Below are 21602 nucleotides of genomic sequence, written 5' to 3'. Positions count from 1 at the left end.
AGCAAGTAATGCAGAAAAGAGCCTCATAACATTTAGCAATACAACCTATAATATCTGTATGAATTAGCGTTAACAAATCAGAAAAAATTTCAATTTTTTTAAAAAGTTTGATCCATACTTTACCCTTATTTAACAGCCAATAAAAACCTAACGTTAGGTTAAAGTTATAGTTTAACCTTTGCACTTACTGTTCATGTTAAAAACATCACGTTTATCTATTTTAAATGTATTAAAAAGCTTAAAAGTTATTATAAAATTTATAATCCAATTCAATGACTAAGCACAGCAACGGTAGTAGCCATTAAGTTTACTCATGCGTTTTATATTACTGATTATTTATCCCCAATCTGAAAAAAGTCCTTATCAAAAGAATATTATAAGCTAAATTAGTTACAAAACTAAGATCTAATTTGTTATTTTATGGAGTAATTTTTAATAAAATTATATATAAATGTTTCAAACACAAGAGTTTTTGATAAAGTTGAAGCTTCGAGACGTTTATGTTTTATTACGAAATAAATAAATACAAACTACTTTAAAAAATCCTTATATATTTAAAAGGATGCATTTAAACAAACCAATCACGATACACTATACGCTTTCAGTAAAAGTGACGTCATAGACTCTCTACTAACACTACGTCACAGCACACTTCATTACGTCATTCAAAATAGATACATGACAATCAAAACTACCAATCTAGCACAAGATCGTGAAAAAAACAGTTAAAAGTAAATTCATTTTTGTTTAAAATTCACCTTTTTGTCATAGTTGCTACGACGAATCTATATAGCTACAAAGTACGTAATAAAATTGTGTTGTACAATAAGTTTTAGTTGTACAATATACAAAAATTGACAGACTATAAAAATATTTAAATTACTTTTCAAATTTTGTTTCTACTTTAAAGGCATTCACCAGAGTGTTGACGTCACGAAAAAAAAATATAAAAGTTAACAAACATTAACAAAGGCGACTTAATCACAGTGTCGCAAGCTCTACAACTTTGGTCCAAAATATCAAAAAAACTACATCACGTTGTTTTCTTACACCGGCAAAAAATGTCTATAAAACAACACAGGAATATTCAATATTAAGTTACTTTGGAACATCTCAGTAAAAAATATTTGTGACAACTTTCGTTTAACCCTGACAGAGTATAAGCAGTAATCCAGCTGCTATGTGGGTATATTGAATCTACTTTAAGCAAAAATGTTTTATGTAAAAATAAAAAAGTAACAACAATATTAAAAGAACAGAAGCGCAGATAAAGAAGAATATTAAATAAATGCTAAAACGTTTTACGTCGCATGACGATCGTACAAAAAGTTAATACATGTAACGAGTTGGTGTGCTACTTGGTTCGAGTGATTCCTTTATTAAAGAAATTTTTCATAACACTTTAGGTGACGTCACTAGCCACGTGACATTCGAGTTCCCCGTATCTCGCGACACGGCGACGCATTCCCGGCAGTTTTCAGTTTAAGTTTAAATTTGGGCCTTGTCAGCATTGCCCTGTAAGTGGGTAGTCTTCAGATAACGTAGACACTTGAGAGCACTGTGTCGTCGTCGATATTGTACGCGTCATCATAAGGCCACGTGGGTCACGTAAGTCACGTGGGTCACGTGGGGTCGGAGTATACTGCAAAATAAAGTTATATGTTTCAAAAAAGATTGTTTAAAATAGTCATAGTTTAAATATTTTATGCACAGAAAAATATGTAGTGTTTTTCCATTGTACATTTTAATAGTTTTATAAAAAAAAGGAATAAATTTTAATATAATGTTCATGTAGTAGTTTAACATAAAAATGGTTAAAAAAAAACATGCTTAATGTTCAACTTACCTTTGCTGTAGAATGCCCATGACCACATCTTCTCTTTGCGTATAAAGCACCAAAAATAATCGCCACAGCAATCACAACGGATACACTAACTCCTACCGCAAGAGGGAGCACGTCAGACGAGTGAGCGGTCGGCTTTGGCTGTTTAGGCTGTTGAGGTGTCTGCTCAGAATTGGTATGAGAGAACACATCATCTGTTTCCTCTAGTTTACATTTATCGCAGCATTCTCCTTCGGGGCGATAACGTTTACACTCATCCGGTAACTTCGGACACGAATCTTGCAAACACGTGGCTTCTCCGTCGTGGCATAGGCACGTAGCACAAGTAATGTTCCAAGCATCGCCTTCTTTGTATATCTTATCGTTGTTATTGCATACTTTTGGCGCTGTGTATTTCTCACCTGTAAACAAGCAGTTTTGAATTTTATATTAAGGTGCGTTGAAAAACAATCAACAAACATTGAACGTTTAACTTTGTCAACAAAGGTTAAGACCTTGCTTGATCGGATAATTTTTAATGTTCGGTGAGTAATAAAAACAACGTTGAACTTGTAAGCCTCAGTTTTTGAATAACAAAATAAAAAATTAAGTCTACTATAAGCTGACAAACTTACCTAAGCACCTTGGGCAGCATTGACCCCGTGTTAAAACAGGATTTGTACAATCGTGTATTTGAGGACATCTCTCGCTATAACACCTGGAGAAGATATTCAAATTAAATTAGTTCATAAGTTCCCATAACTAAAGAAATGTATTGGGTAGACCACCCAAATACATACACAGCATTAATTAGACCACACATAATGTATACCAACTAAAAAGGTTTTATTCTGTGGTTTATATTGTTTGTAAATCTTCAACAAACATAATTTCACACTGTTCAATACAGAACAATAATTGGATGCAGCTTCTTGAAGCGGTTAAATTAACTATATGTTTATTATTTTTGTTTCCAAACATAAAAATATCTAAGATTGACAATTTAAGATTCTGAAATCTTACTTGATATTTCCAGCAAAACAAACACAACTTGTGCAGTCATCATCTCGCCAAACATCCCCGCTCTGATATTTCCCATCCAAACAAGTCGACGACAAGTTTTGTGAAGCAACACTTACATTGAATAAAAATTCTACAAATATTTAAATTAACATTTTTAAAATATCAACACATGCATTAAGGTACTTTTAGTACAGCTTTATATAAAAGTAAAGGTGCCACCAGAAACTTTATAATTTAAATTTAAATTTGGAATGTTGGCGTACGATTTATTTTTAAATACAATGTAAACGTATTTTTAAACAATGAACTTACCAGTGCACTTTGGGCAACATTCGCCTTCCACAAACACAGGATTATGACAAGGCACAGCTGGACATTGAATTGACGTACACAACACGTGACCACTACTGCAGGTGCATGATGTACATTGGCTTACCGTCCACGATTCTCCCTCAACAAACCAATCACCGCCAGGTTCCTGACAGGAAAGCGACTGTGGAACCAATGGTGTGGTATCTGTTGTGACCGAATCTGAAGAAATTGTAAGTTCAAAGTAAATAAATATAAAATTAAAAATATCAAATTTACTTGACAAGACCAGCTCTCAAATATTTAAAACACAAACATTTTAGATTAATTTTATAGACAAATAAAATACAAAGTTGTTAGGTTTATTTTCTACAGTTACCTGGGCAAATCGAGCAACAATCATTCGGATTCTTCACTGGATTATCACAATCCGGAACCGGACATTTGATGACATCACACATGACGTCACCTCCGCGGCACGCACAAAAGAAGCAACCACTTGTCCACTCTTCTCCGTCGTCGTGACGTAGGTTGGTTTGAGAATCAACACAAGAACCAGTTTGAGGTTTCGATGTGGTGTTGGAACTTGAATTATCTAAATAAAACAAATACAATATAGGAGAATTAAATGTTTTATATATGCTTAATAAAAATGGTTAAAAAACGGAATAATGTCTAACCTTTGCACTTGCAAATCGTGCAACCGTATTTGTTTACGTCCAGTCCAAGTTTGCACTGCTTACCGCAAGTAGTTTCATCAGTCAGTGGACACCGTTTACATTTGCAACGATCGCAACCTTTCTTGTTTTTTCTAATTAAAAAGAGATTTAAATAAAATACTTTATTTTTAAAATTTGTCTTATGATATACTATATATTGTTACAGCACTCACTTATATCCAAAAGGACAATCTTTCTTGCATGATTGTAGACTGCTGCATGCTTTCTTCTTGCAGGCACATACGTCGCAACCTAATTCGTTTTGTTCAAAACCACGTGGACAGTTAAGTTTGCATTCATCATACATGGGTGGACACAAATCAACAATAAAATGTGGATCTGCACAACAAAAAGTACTTCAATATTACTATCAGTGCTGGTTTAAAATTATTCATTTATTAATATGGAATACAATTTTTCTACAATTAATATGGAATACAATTTTTCTTGGCTTTATACCTATTTGTGTCCCGTTTTTTTTTTTAAAACCCACTAACTATTGCCAAACGTTTTTTTAAAGTTGTAACTGCTTAATAGTACCTTAGATTACGCCTTAATAGTAGTTTGGTTTAAGAATTTTACGATAGAAAAAATATCAGTTAGCTTGGTATAAATATTAATATAGCAACATTGTTTAACAGAAATATATAAACTAGTTTTAATAAGTAATTTAGGAAATTTTACCTGTTCTACATTGGCACAATTGGCAACCATTATGATCGATATCAAATCCATAAGGACAAGAACTTTCACTTATTTCGCATTCCAACATGCTTGGACATGAGATCACTATAACGGTGGGTTCTACAGAAAGTAAGTTAAGTTATTAAAGTGTATTTGTTATTTTTTTGATCTTTTTGTATTTTTTTTATCTTCGATTTGTAAAGGCAGGTTTAATTATAAAGTAGCATTTGTTACTTTGACCCATTCTCGAGTTGACTTTGACAGTTTGAAATTTATTAATTATTGTCTGATAATTGGTAAATAATATAATTCCCAAAATGTTATTTTTTTAGTCCTCAAAAAATACCGTAAAAATTAATCGAGAGAAAAGGAAAAAATATTCAAAAATGAAAATATTAAAAAAAAATTTCGAAAAGTGGTACAACCATCAAAAAAGTGAGTTTACATTTTTTTTAATTGTTTTTCACCATTGAGAAGTTTTTGTTAAACAACATTGTTAAAGTAATAATTACGCAATGTGAAAGTGTTTCAATCGCTGAAGTTAAACAAAGCGTGAATCCATAAAATTTAGAATGACGTTGAATGCTCGTACTCTAAATATACCGAACTAAGAGCCGTGGTTAAGAGCTTAAGATCGTTTTTCATATGAACTCATTTATTAAAATTTCGTTTAAAACAACTTTAAAATCTTGAAAGTTATAATTATATCGCACTGTGTTTACTGACACCTCTTTCAAGTTGTGTTAGCAAATAGGAGATTAACTCAAGAGCTCTTCAAATTGAGTCGAGTTCTGAATGTTCTTCCATGCCAGGTTTGTTTAAGAACATAATATTTTAAATATGTTGGTGTTTTGATAGTAACTTATTAATAGTCTCCAATTTCTTGCGTTTAAAATCAGTTGGTTCTTTAACAGTTAGGTTTTTATATCTAAATAATCTTATCTACTTCCTAAACAACTTCGAAATGTAGTTTTAAAATACTGTTTTATGTAAACGTGTATTTATATATCTAACGATAAGGTTAAACACAATCTAAACGACGATCGTTGGAAAGTAAGATGTAATTTTGAGGCGAGTTGAAAATTCGAAGTAGGCACAATTTTGGTTTTGCTAATGCACCATAATCTTCATAACGTTTTATAAGATCTATTTTAGAAATTCTTAAGCCCATAATCCTTAACCAAAATTGGTTTTCAGAATGTGTTTTACGCTTGGTTGGAAGACTTAACATTCCGAGATATCGCGAAATCCCGAAATTAAAATCGTGTTAAATTAAATGTTGCCCTACATAAAACAACAAACAATAAATGTTTCAATGAAACAGAACGCGTGTGTCATGATAGACTGCTGAAATATGTGACAATTTCCTGATAACACGAATCAGATAAAGCATGAAAAATATGTTTGTCGCGACGGTCTTAGTACCAGGATATGATTATTGTTATTACCCAGCGCCCGGAATGTAACTCGGAGGCACGTAAATAGATCCTGTTTTCGCTATTCTTACGCCACACAATGTAACGAAAAATCACCCAAAGTTTATGTGGGCAACCTGCCTATTATGAGATTGAAAGCTTTTTGTTGGAAAAGTTTAAACCCTTTCGAACCCTTTATTTTTGTTGAGGTGTGACGCAACATAGGGATGTGTTACAATAACAAATGTACATTTGACAGGCGCCGTTCGTCAGATAACAGAAAAACATTTTGTTTTGAAAATAGATTGATCCATTAAGTCATATTTATTTATATTAGAAATGGAAGCAGTGACGTAGCAAGTCTTAAATGATAAAACGCCAAAAATTTTAAATGGTAGTACGCCAGAAAATAGTAAATGATATTACGCCAATTCGAGAAACAAACCTACTTAAACCCGACTCTAAATTAACTTATGACATCATCAATATTATGATGACGCAATGAAGATAATCTCTGCAGTTGAGCGTGTAAACGAGCAAGTTACTGCCGGCCTAATCAGTTGGGTGCGCCATGTAATCGTCACATCAACAACACGATGTAGACAACTCCGAGATTGTACACACTTATCATATTAACAAATCAGCAGACATCTACTCTGACTCACAATACCCATCTTGTTAAAGAGCCCCCTCTTAAGCGAAAGGTTTTACAAAAGTAAGAAGATAATCTTTTATCGCATGATTTGAAAGTGAATTATTTGGTCGATTAAGTGCATGACCCAGTGTCGGTAAAAATACCACCCAAATTGATCACATTTGTAAGCTCAAAGTGTGAAAAAGGTGTTTTAAATCCCTAACCAAACATATTCAAGTAGCAAATAGGTATTTAATGCATAAAACATATGTGAAAAAGATGTGTATTCTATTTTCTAATGCACACCCCTTGTTGGCTAAGTATTTTATGTACTTCATTTACAAATTAAATAAGTTTTTTTAAACTCATAACCTATAGCATATCAAGTATATATGATGCATAAGACAGGGAAAAGATATGTTTTTATTTCCTAATGCACACTCTTTATATGCTAAGTACTTTACTTGTGTTAGTATTTAAATGCGTACCTTGACAGAAAGCAGCTTTGCATCTTGTAATGCCTCCCTCCTCGCAAGTACAGTAAGTACAATTCTGCGGTGACCAGGACTCGCCAACTCGGTATGCTTTGGTGCCATCAGCACTGCTGCAGAGGGGGTAAGGCTTGTTATCTGGATAATTGGTTCCTAAATAAAATAATTATTAGACTTCTGTTATGTTGAACATGGACAATTAAGCATGTAATGAGTTGTAGATTGTTTGCTTTTTGGTAGAACAAATAAATCTTTTGTTTTGGTTCATCTATATAAGACTGTCTGGTTAACAATATTTAAATATTGCTATTTGTTATAGTGCGCTAATAAAATATACTTGTTGGTAATAATGGATAATTACAATAGAGTTATATGCCATATAACACCTTATAATTCTTCATTTTTTATATATACCTTCTTCTACATGACAAACTGGACAGCATGCTCCACGTTTTATTGATTTAAGTTTGCATTTCAACTCAGGACATTGTCTCTTTCCACATAAACTGATCCCGTTCATACACTCACAAGTTCTACAATTATCTCTGTCGTAAGTTGTACCATGAGGGTGGTGTGTTCCATTTACTGCACAACCAGCCATGATTGTCTCTGTAAAATTGTTTTCGTTAAAAATGTATTTTTTTTTGGTAAATTAAATCAGTAGATTATTATTGAGCCAGACAATACGTTACTACACCCGAATTGCCATATTTAATGTCATATAAATAACTATATTATTTCTTATTGTTTGTATATTTTATATAAAAAACTCTCATAAACAATGTGTGTATTTTACAGCTACGGATTATAATTTAACATAGATAAGCGCGCGAGCTTAAAACATGACGTAGACCGGAACAAATGATCTCTCATACCGGAAATCGACGTCTGGGATCCCGCTATTTTGGTTTAAAAACACGACAAACGTCAAAAGTGTCATTTGCATCGAAGTCACACCAATTGATATAGGATTTCCAAAGTTATTATATATAATTTTTTTATGAAAATTAACATTAAAATTAAGATAAAGTTGAGTATTGTCAATCAGACAAAATATTTTCGTCTCGAATTTTATTTTTTGAGTGAAACGCTTTAGGCGCAAGGACTTAAATACGATTAGAATGTTTAAGAAAAATGTCAAAAGGCTTAACTAAACAAGGTTCAACAGCAAAAACGCTATGAAATAATTAAGCACCCTTGAACATATAACAAGTCTTTGTTTAAAGCTAAAATACTTTTTAAAATCCGCGTGTCAAAACATTCTGATGAATTACAGTAATTTGAGAAAATATTAATTACATAACAAGGTAAACAAAAAACATTTGCAACAATTGAAAACTTATTTGGTCGACTCAATTTCTACAAATCTTTTGTTTACAATACTTGACTTACAGATTACAAGCGCGTAACAATCCTTCAATGAAATCATTGTTCGGAATTACGTCACCTTATACCAAAAACTATTTTCGTGGATTTGTTTGTTCTACTAATGGGGTAATACTCTATTTTCGTATCGTTGAATAATCGAAAATATTTCCACTTATGACCGGTAATAGCCACGTTCACTTACAGCAAATAAATCGCATGTCGTTTAACATTAAAATATACCACTCTTAAACGTAAATATTGACTCAAGATTTTTAAAATCTTGAGTCTATCTTCAAGTTTTTCCACAACTGTAATGGACGTAGAAACTTATATTTTTGAAGTCATAAAAATTTAACAAAGACGTAGAAATAAAATACATTTTTAACAAAGAAAACAAGTGTGAATTTTTAGACTATTTATACCTAATTATACTTGGAGTTTACCTATTTGTAAACCATATGTTATAGCAAGTGTAGCACTTTAAAAAACGCTTTTTTTACCAATTTAGTTATAATAAGTCGTTGGTAGTATTATGTTATTCTAAACAATTTCATACCGTTGGTACAAACATATTCGTCGCAGCAAGAACCCGGCTTTCCATCGCTTCTATAATTCACAGTCAACTTCATATCACCAGTACATGTGGGTTTCGTACACTTAAGACTCGAACACTGGCAACTGTAAAAATGCGGTAAAAATGTCACTTTGATATTTAGTGAAAGTTAAAATGTCTAAAGTGGAATAAATAAATTTCACATTCACACGAATTTGATTTCAAATTTGACTTCAACTGACAGATTGCGAGGCAGTTTCCTTTTATTTTTGTGATATTTCCCACGAAAATGTAACAGAAATGACAGAAGCGAATAGAAACGTAATTGTTTTTGACATACTTTATTTAATCAAATCAAATTCAATCAACTAAATGAAGTTTAATTAAGCCATATGGCGTACACGTGATTCGAATCATGAACGACTCTTGAAAAATGTAAAATTCAATAACGCTTATTCACAAGAGAAATTCAATCATTATTGCTTTAAATTATCCACTACGTAAATAGAACGATATTGTGAATGGTTAATTAAATATTGACTTGGTCGAGATGGAATTCAAGTGCATTTGAACCTTAAGTCGTTGTTGTTTACTGCTAATGTGTGTTATTATGCTTCGTTTATATAACGTGTTTTATTACCGCTTGTGACTTTCAAATTTTTAGCTCAGCGGAACTATTTAAGCTTAGATGATAACCGGGTTTCATAAATCACTACAATTTTCAGCAACTACAATCGTATTTTTTAGGGTTATCAGAAACTCGGGATTTTTCTTTTAGAGCAGACGCCGCGCTTTTTGAAATAAGCCATTAGCGTTGACCACAAACACAATGAAACTCATTATTGTCGCGCATATCGACTACCAAAGCAGCAGCTGTACAATTACGAGTATTGTTTACGAGAGCATATATAACGTTCTGTACCGAGTTATGTTTAGCTAAATTCGAAAATTAAATTAAAAATTATTCTTGCTACGCAACATCACGGTTGAACTTACCGCACGGGAATGTAAATAAAAATCTTGAATTTCCTGCGCCGTTCGGCGTACAAATCTAACGCAATAAAAACAAGCGGCCTTAAAACGACTTTCTCCTTTCGATTGTTTTCGTTTTTGAAGCGAGTTTACACAAACGTGTGTCGAATCGAAGCCACGGCGTCCTTTGATGACGCCATATGTCGTTAAAATTTACCCAAACGTTAAATTTCCGTAAATCAACTGCGTACAAGTCAATAAAACTGAATGTAAGACGGATTTTCCAGAAGGTTTGGCAACAATATTTACCATTTAAAAATCCATACTCGGTTAACATGAATGGAGCCTCCATTAGGAGTTGTGATTTTAACGGGATATTAACCCAAGCGCTACCTACAGCAACGATCCGTGTAGCGTCCATTATAGTTAATGTAATTTGGTGATGATGTAAAGTGGTAACTTAGTGCGTGGTTTGCAACAACATTGTCATCTTTTACACAAAGGATGAATGCTGAAGCCGCTATCACATAGTTTATTTGGTCAAACACGTGGGGGGTGGGAGAATTGTGTTCGAAACGCTAATGTTACAGTTCTATTGTTGGTGGCCTGTACGTCACATTGAATTTACGCTGTCGAATAGCATAAAGTGATCTTGGATAGCTCTGTGAAATAGTTTTTGCTTTGAACTAAGAATAGGAGGCAACTGTAGCCAGCAAACATGCGATTGATCTTTTAGCCTGGTTTGGAATCAAAGATTTGCCGCACTCGATCTGCTAACGACTTGGTATTACAAATACGAGCCCGTTAAGGCCTTGATAGATTAAAGTTCTTAATGGAATTACAACAATGCGAATTGCTGAGACATTATGATAATGCTTATTCGACATTCTAAAAGCAGTGGGTTTTCCCGAAATATTACCGATGATTCACTATATACATATGTTAATACTCTATATTTTCGTCACATTCGTCATATATAATTTGAAGCGGTAACCTATACGATTTTCTCCATCAGTTTTTATATGTTTTTATACAATTTAGTACAATTTAATGTAGCGAGGTTAGAGTTAAAATACGTGGGTATATACTGTGAAAAATGCCGTGCCAATGAACACAGTATCTTATATTTCCTTAACCTTTCCCAACGCTCGTTAGTTTTATGTTTCCGCCTCTTCCTTTGATAGTTGTTGTTATAGTATCGTTAACCTCTAATACTCACATAGGCTCGCCCGGGCAACATTTGCTTCTTGACGCGGGGTTTCTCACGGCAATGCTGTCACTTGGACACGTGACCGACTGCAAAGATCTAATTGAGCACTTCACCATCGCGCATTCATCCTCGCCTTCGTCTTTAGAAAAATAAGAGCATTAAATGCTTGTATAAGATATTTTCTGCCTGGGTAATATAAAAGGGGTGGATGCCAAATCATGCAAAGTGTTTGTGAATTTTTCAACTCTTCAACCACGAAACATTTCCATGTAAGCCCCCTACATTTGTAATCTGAATAAACTCGCCTTAAGTCTAGACGTAACGAATTGTTTAAACCTGCTACTCAGTTTTCAATGAGCGCATCTTAAACACAGAATTTTCAATCTCATACAGAGTGGTATAGTTAACGCTAAAACAACACCAACAATACACAACTAAAAGATAACAAAAGTAAAACAACACCTTAAACAAATACATACACAACTGCGCCTTTAACAATCAAGCAAGTACGAAAATTCTCTTAACAATTAAACATTGATCGGCATTGATCTGCTTTTAAAAAAGACAAAGTTACCTTTAAGTTGGCATTCATAAACATCACAGCAGCTTCCTGGTTTGTCATTTCCCTTAGTCACCAAAACTCTCTTATAATCAGGATGGCAGAGGTTGTAAGCACATCTGTCACTGCTACATTCACATCTGCTCGGATGCGGGCAACATTCTCCAAGAACAAACTGTCCTTCGATAAGAATCGAGTCATCCGGACATACCGGGGATGGAGGACGTTCACAGCGGGATTTAGCACAGTCTTCCATGGAGCCTGAACACAAAATTTGTTAATGTTAATAACCGAATTTTCTTACACAATTTTATTAGGTTTGTAGTTCCACAAACACATGATTAGATGAGATTTCCAGAATAAAATAAGATCCTAAACAAAGTGATGCAACTATCTAAACACAGATGCTATATTTAAAATAACATCCTTTAAAATTAAATCCTAATTAATCCCTGTTTAGATGCGAATTAAATTACTGGGTTAACTTGTTGTTTATAGGACTTATGTATTTCTGAAAAAGTTAATGAGGTGTTAAATATTGGTTTGGACAATATATAAATATTAAAGAAGTTGTTACTCCGCAAAATTATAAATATCCTGACCCACCCAGTAGGCTGTAAACACAATTTAAATCATTTTTTCGATAACTTGTTAGAAACTTGGCAATCATTTTTCACTGGATAAGATTAATTGAGCAAAAACAACAAGATGTCTATGTGTTAAGAGATACTTGAAATCACATACACCTTGATTGACAATCCAGCAACAGACATTATTAATGACGTATTTTTTATATAAGAGTTAGAAATAATGTTCGCTTGAAATTAAGTTCCTATATGTGGTTTTGATTACGTCATGTTTGTTTGTTGCGCTCACGCCCTGGTTCAACAATGTCAAATGTTGGCGCACATTAACCATATGTAAACAAGATAAGTGAAAACTCTGGGGCGGAAATAGAAGTTTAAGCGTTCAAACGACGACATGGCATTTTCTACCCCTGGACAAACTTTCTTAAGACGACGGGAACAATCCCGATTGCCCTCGTCTGTGACGTCATAATCACTTCTCGACATTCCAAGGCGAGTAAACAAAACCAAGAGGCGAGGCGAATCAAGTGCACTTTCAATAAACCGAATTGTTTTGTGACGTCACAAAAGAAAAACCCTTCTTAGCGGCGAATAGCAACAACATAGCGAATTCACGGATTCTCAAACCACGAGCAAAAAAGAGAAGATCACGTGACCAAAACGTCACTCAAATCGACCAGAACCGACGTGCTAGATCATAATAAACAAAGAAGATATTTTGTTACTTGCGCAAATAGTGAAATATCTCAACGCTTTGAATGTGGGAGGTCTTCCTGTTGCAACTTTAAGTGATCATTAGAAACGCTTAGGGTAGCGCTATATCCGTATTAGGATACTGGTTAGCTCCCCACTAAATCAGGTGAGATTCCGTGTTGGTTTCCATGTTGTGTTTTTATCATATTCCATAAATACCAAAGTCACTCGCTATCTATATTTAGGGCTTACTCTACACACGTAACAACGTGTTATAAGCGCAGAGTGACACGCGCAACGACAATAATAACTTGTCACTCGACAAGTTAAGAAATTTAATAAAGCGCAGCCCACGCATACACGTTTTTACGTTCATCGACGTAAATTTTTTCTTTCTTTTGTGGAGTATAAAAATATGAAGCTTTTGTTTACGTCATAACAGTGTGACACCTACCCTAGCAACGTGCGTTTGGGGGTGGAAAATTATGCAGAAAGTTGTTCGGTTTATGGATCATTAAAACACACAAGCTCTCGCACCTATTTTTAGCGTCAAGGTGAATAAAAGTTGAATGTCAATAGACATAAAGGCGGGAATGCCAACCTGTGGAGAGTTCCTACAAAGAAGATGTACACCAGACAGGGATTGTGACCTTAATAGTAGATAAGATCTCGTTTGTATATTAAACATTGTTCGAATTAATCTTTTAAGTTATTCCCGCCTACGAAAAACGGGACGATGACATCACATTAAGGGTAGGCGGGAACACAAAGATAGACTGTGACGTAGGTAAGCCACTCGCATAACATTTTATTGTCGCCCTCAACTTAAAGATCCATTTAATCACCAGTTTTTTGCAGAAGTAATAAAAACAGTTGGCAACACACAAAACATTGGCACAACATGATTCGTTTAAGTTAAACAAAGGTGAGCGCTTTTACGTATTCTTAACGCCCGTGCGCAATAAATGTTAGTTAATCATTGCTAAAAGCAACGTCAGCGATATAAAGATGGTACCATAAGCCGGGGTATGTCAAACTGCATTGTCTACACTCGGTAAATAAAGATCTTATAAATCAGATTTATCCGGAAAATTACGACATTTTAATTATCTTGTGTCCTTCATGAATAATATTTTTATAGGATTTTAATTAAAATCTCGAAAACATGATAGCTTGTTAAATCTTATAAATCATTGTCGAAAACAAATTCAGTTCTTCCTATCTACAGTTAAATTTTTTAATACAACATTTGTCTTAGACTATACAGGAATTGAAAGCCACTTTGTGTTTCAACATAAACTTAAGTAGTTACTTATAATTCATTAACAGATAGTTCCTGAGTAGGTAGAAGAAGCCACGTGCTAATTATCACCTGATGCTTGCCGCAATACACGTTGAGAAATAATGTTCGGTTGTGGTAGTGACACCCCGCTGTGAAAAATTAGCACAGCCACGATAACAGGTTTTAACCTCGCGTATGTTTACTAATACCTTAAACGAAACATATTTCCTTATTTGTCGTACTTTTTTTAAAGCTACATAACACCCATGCAATAATTACAACGACTCGTTTACAAAGTTTCCGATATTGGTTTTATTTTCCCCCCACGAATTATATTCTGTTCCGGCAAATGTCATACTATATCGTATCACGAATCCGCAAATGCTTCTGCAATTAGATACATTATCCCCGGATTGACGTCAGAACCATGTAGCCTAACCTTAATGGTTTTTATTTATTAGGCTTTTAGTAAGTACGCGCAAGGGCATGCATCATTATAAGATGTCGTGAGGTATTCGATAATTGGTTAACGCAACTTTCCAATTTTGGAACATTACATATTTAATATCCCAAAGGTAAAGCTGACATATTACTGCGTTGTTTGTAACATTATTAACAATTTGTTGGTTACTTTATGATGACTAATATTTGGATTAAATTAAAGTTGACGCAAAAATAAAATTACATTTTTAATATGGTTTAATTAAAGGGCATTGCATGCGTTAAACTAAAGTTATATGCAGATGAGAAAAGGTTACATAACGAGTTATAAACTGCTTTAACTGTACGAAGTGCGCCTTGTAAAAGGTATTGTGGCAAACGTTTACTTTTGTTACGAAAGGTAATGTGATCTTTACGTCTTAGCGCACTCAAACAGAACGGGCTTTACCTAAATAAACATGAGGCCTTGTGCGCGTTCAGAAAAGAATAAAAACCTAATTCCAATTCCATTTGATTTTAAGTTAGGTGAGATCTTTCATAAAGTCCCTTTATAATGGGATGGTTAGCGGCGTAATTACACATGTTTAGCTTATGTAAATAAACTGACAGGGCAAAAACTTGTCACTGTTAAAACACTTGGTTTGGCTAAATTGGGTTTATGGTTAAAACTTTATGATATAATGAAGATAGAAACGTGCAAAACACGCTTAACAACATGATATAACAACGCTTATATTAATAGCTTTTGAAGTACTTTTCTTGTAAATTGAATGGAGTGGGTTGGTAAATAATTACATTAAGATAATTGTTTGTCAAATGCTTCGCAAAATGTTTTTACGCAATATAAACATATAGATAAATTGAGTAATTATAAGATGCTTGACAATTTAAAGCATTTCCGGAATAAAGATTAAACAGGTCACATTAAAGTGATATGACCTGTAATTTGTATTAAGTTTACAACAATATTTTTCAAACCAATCTACTTTAATGTTTAAAACTCTTTGCTGGTATTATTTAAAGTAAGAACGAAAGAATGTTGGTCGCGCATTCTCGCCAACTTAATTTATTCTTTGCAAGTTGAAATTATTAGATTGAGTCCCGAACTAATGAAAACACAATTGCTTTTATTATGAATACTCGACTAATATAGAGTACCACTCGGCTCACAGCTGGTTGCCATCAAGAAATGGGCTTGATTTACACCAAAGTACGTTATAAGGACAGCATATAGGGCTAGGTTTATTAATATTAAAATGTCGACTACTACAAGGCACGTAATTGGAATTCTTTTCCGATATAATTAGCGTAGAAAATTGCTTAAATGATCATTTGTAAGACCAAAATGTATAACATCTGGATCGTAAAATATAAAACCAATTATTTATATACACATGTCATTTTCAAACAACTAAATATGGTTGTTATAAATCTAAATTTTAATGTTTTTAGACCAAGTATTTCCGTAAGAGATATCTGCGTTATTTAACGGATTAATCTGTCGCCACTCTAACCAAACAGACTGACCAGTTATCAAATTACAACCAGGATAACTTAAAATATAAGATAACATACCAAGAAGATTAAGTGATCTTTTATAACAAGCGAATGTTGTTCATTTTTACACAAACTGGCCGTAAACATTTTCAAGTGTTTGATATAACTAGCTTTACCAAAACAAAACTACAATTTTAATTACTACATTTTAAACTTTAAATTTTTTAAAAATTAATTTTTGATTTTTTGACTTACTTTGGATAACTGCAAGACTGAATTCACAATGAGGCGAGGTTTGGTACTGATAGGGATTTGAACACGCGATCTCACGGCCACAAATACAACTACTTCCAACAATGTTGCATCCGTCGTAGGCTGTATCATGACACATGTCAGTAATCGTTAGAGAGTCAGTCGCTAAAAAATAAGGAAATTTACTAAATTACTTTTTAAAATAAATAGTTTCTCTAAAAATGCATTTTAATAACAAGTTTGTGACATATTAAGTCATATAAAAAGCATTTAATCAATCAAGATCCAAAAAATTAGGTGATATTATCATGTTATGAAAGGTTAATAAATTTGGCATAAAATAAATTGAGTTTCCGAGAAAAAATTAAAGAATAATTATCAGTCAAAGTTACATGTCCAGTGAACCTTAAGCCTAGCGATAAAAAATGTCCGGTATGTCTCTGGGAGGGTTTATTGTTGGCGCATATCACCGTGAACGCTTATACTAGAAAAACCTTTCAGTTAACCCTTTACCTAGCCATGGCGCATCACATAATACAATTGTGTACAAAGTTGCACTGAAAAGGTTTAAAAGTTATCACAGGTGAAATTGTTGTTGTTGGCGTTGTGTGGAAATATTTGAAAGTATCACGTGCCGTGTTTAATGAGCCGTGACCAGAAAATACGCTTGGCACGCGAGGTAAGGTCGACCAACCCAAAATTTTGACCGAAATCCAAGGATTTTGCAATTTTCTTGGTAAACTTTATTGTGGTAAAAAAGCAAAAATCATAACCCTGTAAAATCGAGAGATTTTCCAAGAAAAGTAACTCAAGTAATAACCGTATTTTTATATTAATATTCGAGCTGATATGCCAAATAACTTGTCGCTATAACGCCCACCTGAAAAATGCGACTTTTATACATTAACTAAATGCATCAGGTGGCGACCTTTGTCACATAACGACCTGTTTGTGTATTGTAAATATCTCGTTTTGTTGTCATAATAGAAAACTAATAGCATCGTCAATAAAATAGTAAAATACAATCCAAATTCCCATAACGTTGCTTGTATGGGCTTTTGATTTATTTTCTGACAGGTTAAGATTTACTAAATACGTTGTCAGCTAAAACGTTCTTTTAGAGCATTTTTACAATACACAAGTTGTTTATTGTATAAATAAAACTAAGTTCTTATTTAAGACCGCTTCAAAGCGCTTCCAACATATGTGATTTTCTATTAATACGCGTGTGTTGTCAAACAAATGTGGTGTTACAAATATTGAAACTAAAACTTATGTAAACTACCGCTTTTGTCGTTATTATACATTGCAACATAGAACATGCTATAAACAGATTTTGAACATATGAACCTGGCTATACAAAACGAAAAAGGTTAGGTTTAAGAAATGTTTAAATCACGAGTTTTAGATCGAATTCCAGCTTATAATGCGAGTTTAAATTATAGAGTGTCATGTTTTACTGTACCTCCATTCAGGCAAATCGGTCCAATATTTACCAAACAACGTTCAAAGAAGTTCATAATATTAAAGCTTACTTAACAGTACAATGAATTTGGATAAGTTTGTGAAAAACGCGTTTTAAATTAAGAGAATGCGACGTATTTAGTTCCTTCGCTCAGTTAAACAATCCTACATTTGTGTCCTTCTATATTTGAAATTGACAGACGTCAATAAATGTGAAATGGCGACTCATATAAATCCTTTGAATACGCTCGGGGATTCAAACAAGGATTAAATCGTCGTTTACAAATCGTCGATGACGTCACATTCCCTCGCGATTTCGCGGTTTGGACATGATAAATCAATCGCCACTTAGAGATTACAACTTACCTTTACAAATGCCTGGTTCGTTCCCTGTTACTAGTTCACCATGTTTGGGTTGGATCACACAGGATAATCCCATGTCGCACTGACCATAAATATCATATATTCCCCCGCATGATTCGTTTGCCATTTTCGCGCAGACAAAGCAGCATCTAAAAAATCAAGTTTTTGTTAATTGGGTTAATGTTAATTGGGTTAAAAGTTTTGTTAATTGGGTTAATGTTTTTTCACCATAATATTTATGGGGACTGCATGTGGAAGGTGGACTGCACGACCTAAACATAGAGTATCATTTGTTACTGCGACCCAGACTCGATTTACCTTTGACAGTTTGGTATATTAATATAATTGCCTGATAATTAAGCTGATGGTTAAGATTTTCATTTCGTTTATTGTGTATTATTCTATGTTTAGCCTGATGTTAATCTGAATTCATGTTTTCAAATTAATCAGAGAACATTCTCGAATGACGTTCATTCTAGCATAATCCAATCGAAATAGATTTGTGGGATTTTAGTTTCCGTAAAATCACGAAAAACATGACTTAGTATAGCCCAAGGGCCATGTTTTAATGCGTAGGCTTAACGTCAGTAAGATTATAAAGCAAATGAATAGAACCACATCCAAAACAAAAGAACAAAATAAATTAAAAGTCAAAAATTAAATCGCCTTAAATCATAACCCAAGTATTTTAATTACATGGTTAATTGGCAATTATTTTAATGAATGTTTTATGTCGAAATCTCTTAATAAGGCATTAACGTATCACACCTCTTAAATATTTAACTTACAATGCCCGAACAGTCATAATTATTCAATTAACTAAATTATAGCGTGAAGTTGTAAAACTTTATGTCCGCCACGATTGGGTATCCCTTAATTGCTATTGTAACTTGAAAAGGTATTTAAACAATGAAGTGTGCTAAGGAATTTAATTTTTTAATCGTTTTTCTAATGCCTAACAAAATTGTGCATACCTTTAAATCAATGCAAAAACTAACCAATCAATATTTTTATTAAACAATTTTTTCCTAATTAATATCGGATAAAAATATTCCAATAAAGAAATTAAAGTTGATAGCGATAGTAAAAACACATGATTAGATTATATCCCTTATAATAAATTACTTTTACAATACAACAATGACCTTTAATTAGAAACAGATCTCGCAGCTATTAATTTAAAACTTACTGGCAAGCATCCTGAACCACTCCTCCAATACAAGTAGGTGTCTTACAATCCATTCTATCACATTCACAAGACAGTGAATCAACTTGAACGACAAGCACTAACATGGCGCTCAGCAAGGCGCAAATCATTTGATAAAATTTCATTTTTTGACAGTTCGTGAAACGTTGTTTCATTTTTTGACAGTTTCGTGAAACGTTGCTTGTCCAATACTATTCTAAACTCTATTTCTTAAAACTCCAAGAAATATTTGGTGTCAAACGTCGATTGAAAAACAATTTGTTATCAACTAAGTAGCTTGGACAAATTGAAGATCTCAATTTCTTTTATATTCAATTAAGATTATAAATATCAAGCGTTTCTTAAAAGTACCTGTTCAAAAAAAACAGCAAAGTCAGCAATTTGATGCAGCATATTTAATGTAGTAAAAATTAATATTTTATAACTTTAGTTCCAATTTCTCTGTATAAACATCGACTATATAACTGCTGTTTACTCAATTTCGGACACTTCATTAATATTTAAACTGACAGTTTATAAACAACAGCTCAACAACCATCCGTTTAATAACATACTTGCTGAAATACGACGTTCAACGATAACATAATGTACAGCGGTAAAGGAGGTATTAATACCACATTAATCATTTATAAAGAATTCTGCTTATTCTTCTAAATTGCATCTTAAAAGCTAATTTGAAGTTTAATTCAAAGCAAGAGCAAGCACTATTTGAACCCTCGGCCCTATTCATTAGGTAACCGAAAATCCAAAAACAACAATGCACCATTGTTCGACATCGCGATCTTGAACGATGACGTCACAAAAGTACGGGTCGCCACGAAATATTTTCGGTCGAAGAGAAACATCGCGAGTATGCCCATATAACAACGCTTAATAAATATTCGACTGGCGATAGCTCGTATGCTTTTGTGGGCTTAATTCTAAAGGGCATTCTTCACTACCAACAAGCGAGGAATGTTGGGTGTTAGTTGATCAATATTTGCCTTTCTATCCTGGTGTGGACTTGCTTCATTAAACCTACCTAACCTAGCACAAACTGACTGAAAATAAACGCGTTTTTCAACGCAAGAAAGACGACCTTTAGCTTGTATCGGATTCTGAAAACACAGAACACTTGATACCTTTCGCTTGTCTTGCAATTAGCTTATTGTTGTAAGGTTGTTCGGGCTATACAAACACAAACCGACCATTGTTCGAGTCCATTGTTTTAGCGCATTCGCTTCAATTGGACAATGGTGTAAGGGCATTATGACGTACTTTCCTTAAAATAATTTTACCGTGTAATTCAGCTTACGTGTCATACCAATGTAAATCACAAACTATACGAAACTAAACTACGCGAGAAGAAAATTATCTGTAAAATCACACGACACTGCGTCTATATGCTACACTCTGCACTCTACATATCATTTCTTTCAGCTCTGTGCTCAAATACTAAACGCTATAAACCTTTACAGCCTCTCTCTCTATTCAGTTCGAAGCGACTTTTTTTTCTCGAGTCGTTAACCGTCCGTCGAATGCGCGTGAGACGAAAAACGCAGGTAGAGTCTCGCGGTTGAAGATAATATTTTGAATTTAGTGCCGCATGGCATTAGTGTAGTGGTCTAAATGTTACATAATATTTACGCAAACTTATGGCATCTTTGACCCATTATTGTTTCAGATGAACGACTATGATAAAACAGTTTGCCTTGTTAAGAAATGGTAAAAAAAAACAAGCCCCTATAAAAAAAGATTATTCTAATGTCCTTTGCCACTTTTATTGCCGCGTATATTTTATTTAATATTATTCAAAATATGTTATAGTATTTTAACAGAAGGTTTCATAAATAAAAAATCCGAAACATTTTCACCGATCTCGTTGCCACATTTTACTATACCTCTGGCGACATCTTACGGCAGAACAAATATCAAAAACTAGGTTAAAAAAGTTATGTTATATTAGTAAACGTCGTCTGTCGCTTTATAATTGTCATGTAATTTATTATGGTTCGAAATCTTAGATTTTGAAACATATTGTTATTGTCATTATTATTATTATTAATATTATTATTATT

The 21602-nt window shown here is 33.5% G+C and overlaps 1 protein-coding gene across 1 annotated transcript; it reads right to left on the bottom strand.

Annotated features, from left to right (window-relative positions):
* Positions 1 to 476: 476 nt before the first annotated feature.
* Positions 477 to 19892, bottom strand: LOC145758942 (cysteine-rich motor neuron 1 protein-like). Its single transcript, XM_082572637.1, has 17 exons — positions 19528 to 19892; positions 18342 to 18487; positions 16515 to 16676; positions 11775 to 12020; positions 11210 to 11339; positions 9022 to 9143; positions 7512 to 7706; positions 7095 to 7250; positions 4558 to 4677; positions 4047 to 4212; positions 3835 to 3965; positions 3534 to 3749; positions 3158 to 3376; positions 2846 to 2975; positions 2458 to 2540; positions 1847 to 2244; positions 477 to 1642 (listed from the first exon to the last, which is right to left on the bottom strand). The coding sequence occupies exons 1-17, from the start codon at positions 19698 to 19700 to the stop codon at positions 1505 to 1507; spliced, it is 2931 nt and encodes a 976-aa protein (XP_082428763.1). The 5' UTR covers positions 19701 to 19892; the 3' UTR covers positions 477 to 1504.
* Between the last annotated feature and the right edge of the window lie 1710 nt (positions 19893 to 21602).

This window comes from Corella eumyota, chromosome 7, assembly GCF_963082875.1.
Source record: "Corella eumyota chromosome 7, kaCorEumy4.1, whole genome shotgun sequence".
Classification (NCBI taxonomy): domain Eukaryota; kingdom Metazoa; phylum Chordata; class Ascidiacea; order Phlebobranchia; family Corellidae; genus Corella; species Corella eumyota.
The sequence above is the reverse complement of the archived record's forward strand: the minus strand, read 5'-3'. Positions and strand labels throughout refer to the sequence as shown.

What these genes read in the sequence shown, in the direction of transcription:
- LOC145758942 (XM_082572637.1), bottom strand. Translation starts at nt 19,700, where the DNA reads ATGAAACAACGTTTCACGAACTGTCAAAAAATGAAATTTTATCAAATG. An exon ending in AGTTTGTCATGTAGAAGAAG is followed by an intron (nt 7,251 to 7,511) that starts GTATATATAAAA and finishes TATTTTATTTAG; the next exon opens with GAACCAATTATCCAGATAAC. An exon ending in GATTGTCCTTTTGGATATAA is followed by an intron (nt 3,966 to 4,046) that starts GTGAGTGCTGTA and finishes CTTTTTAATTAG; the next exon opens with AAAAAACAAGAAAGGTTGCG.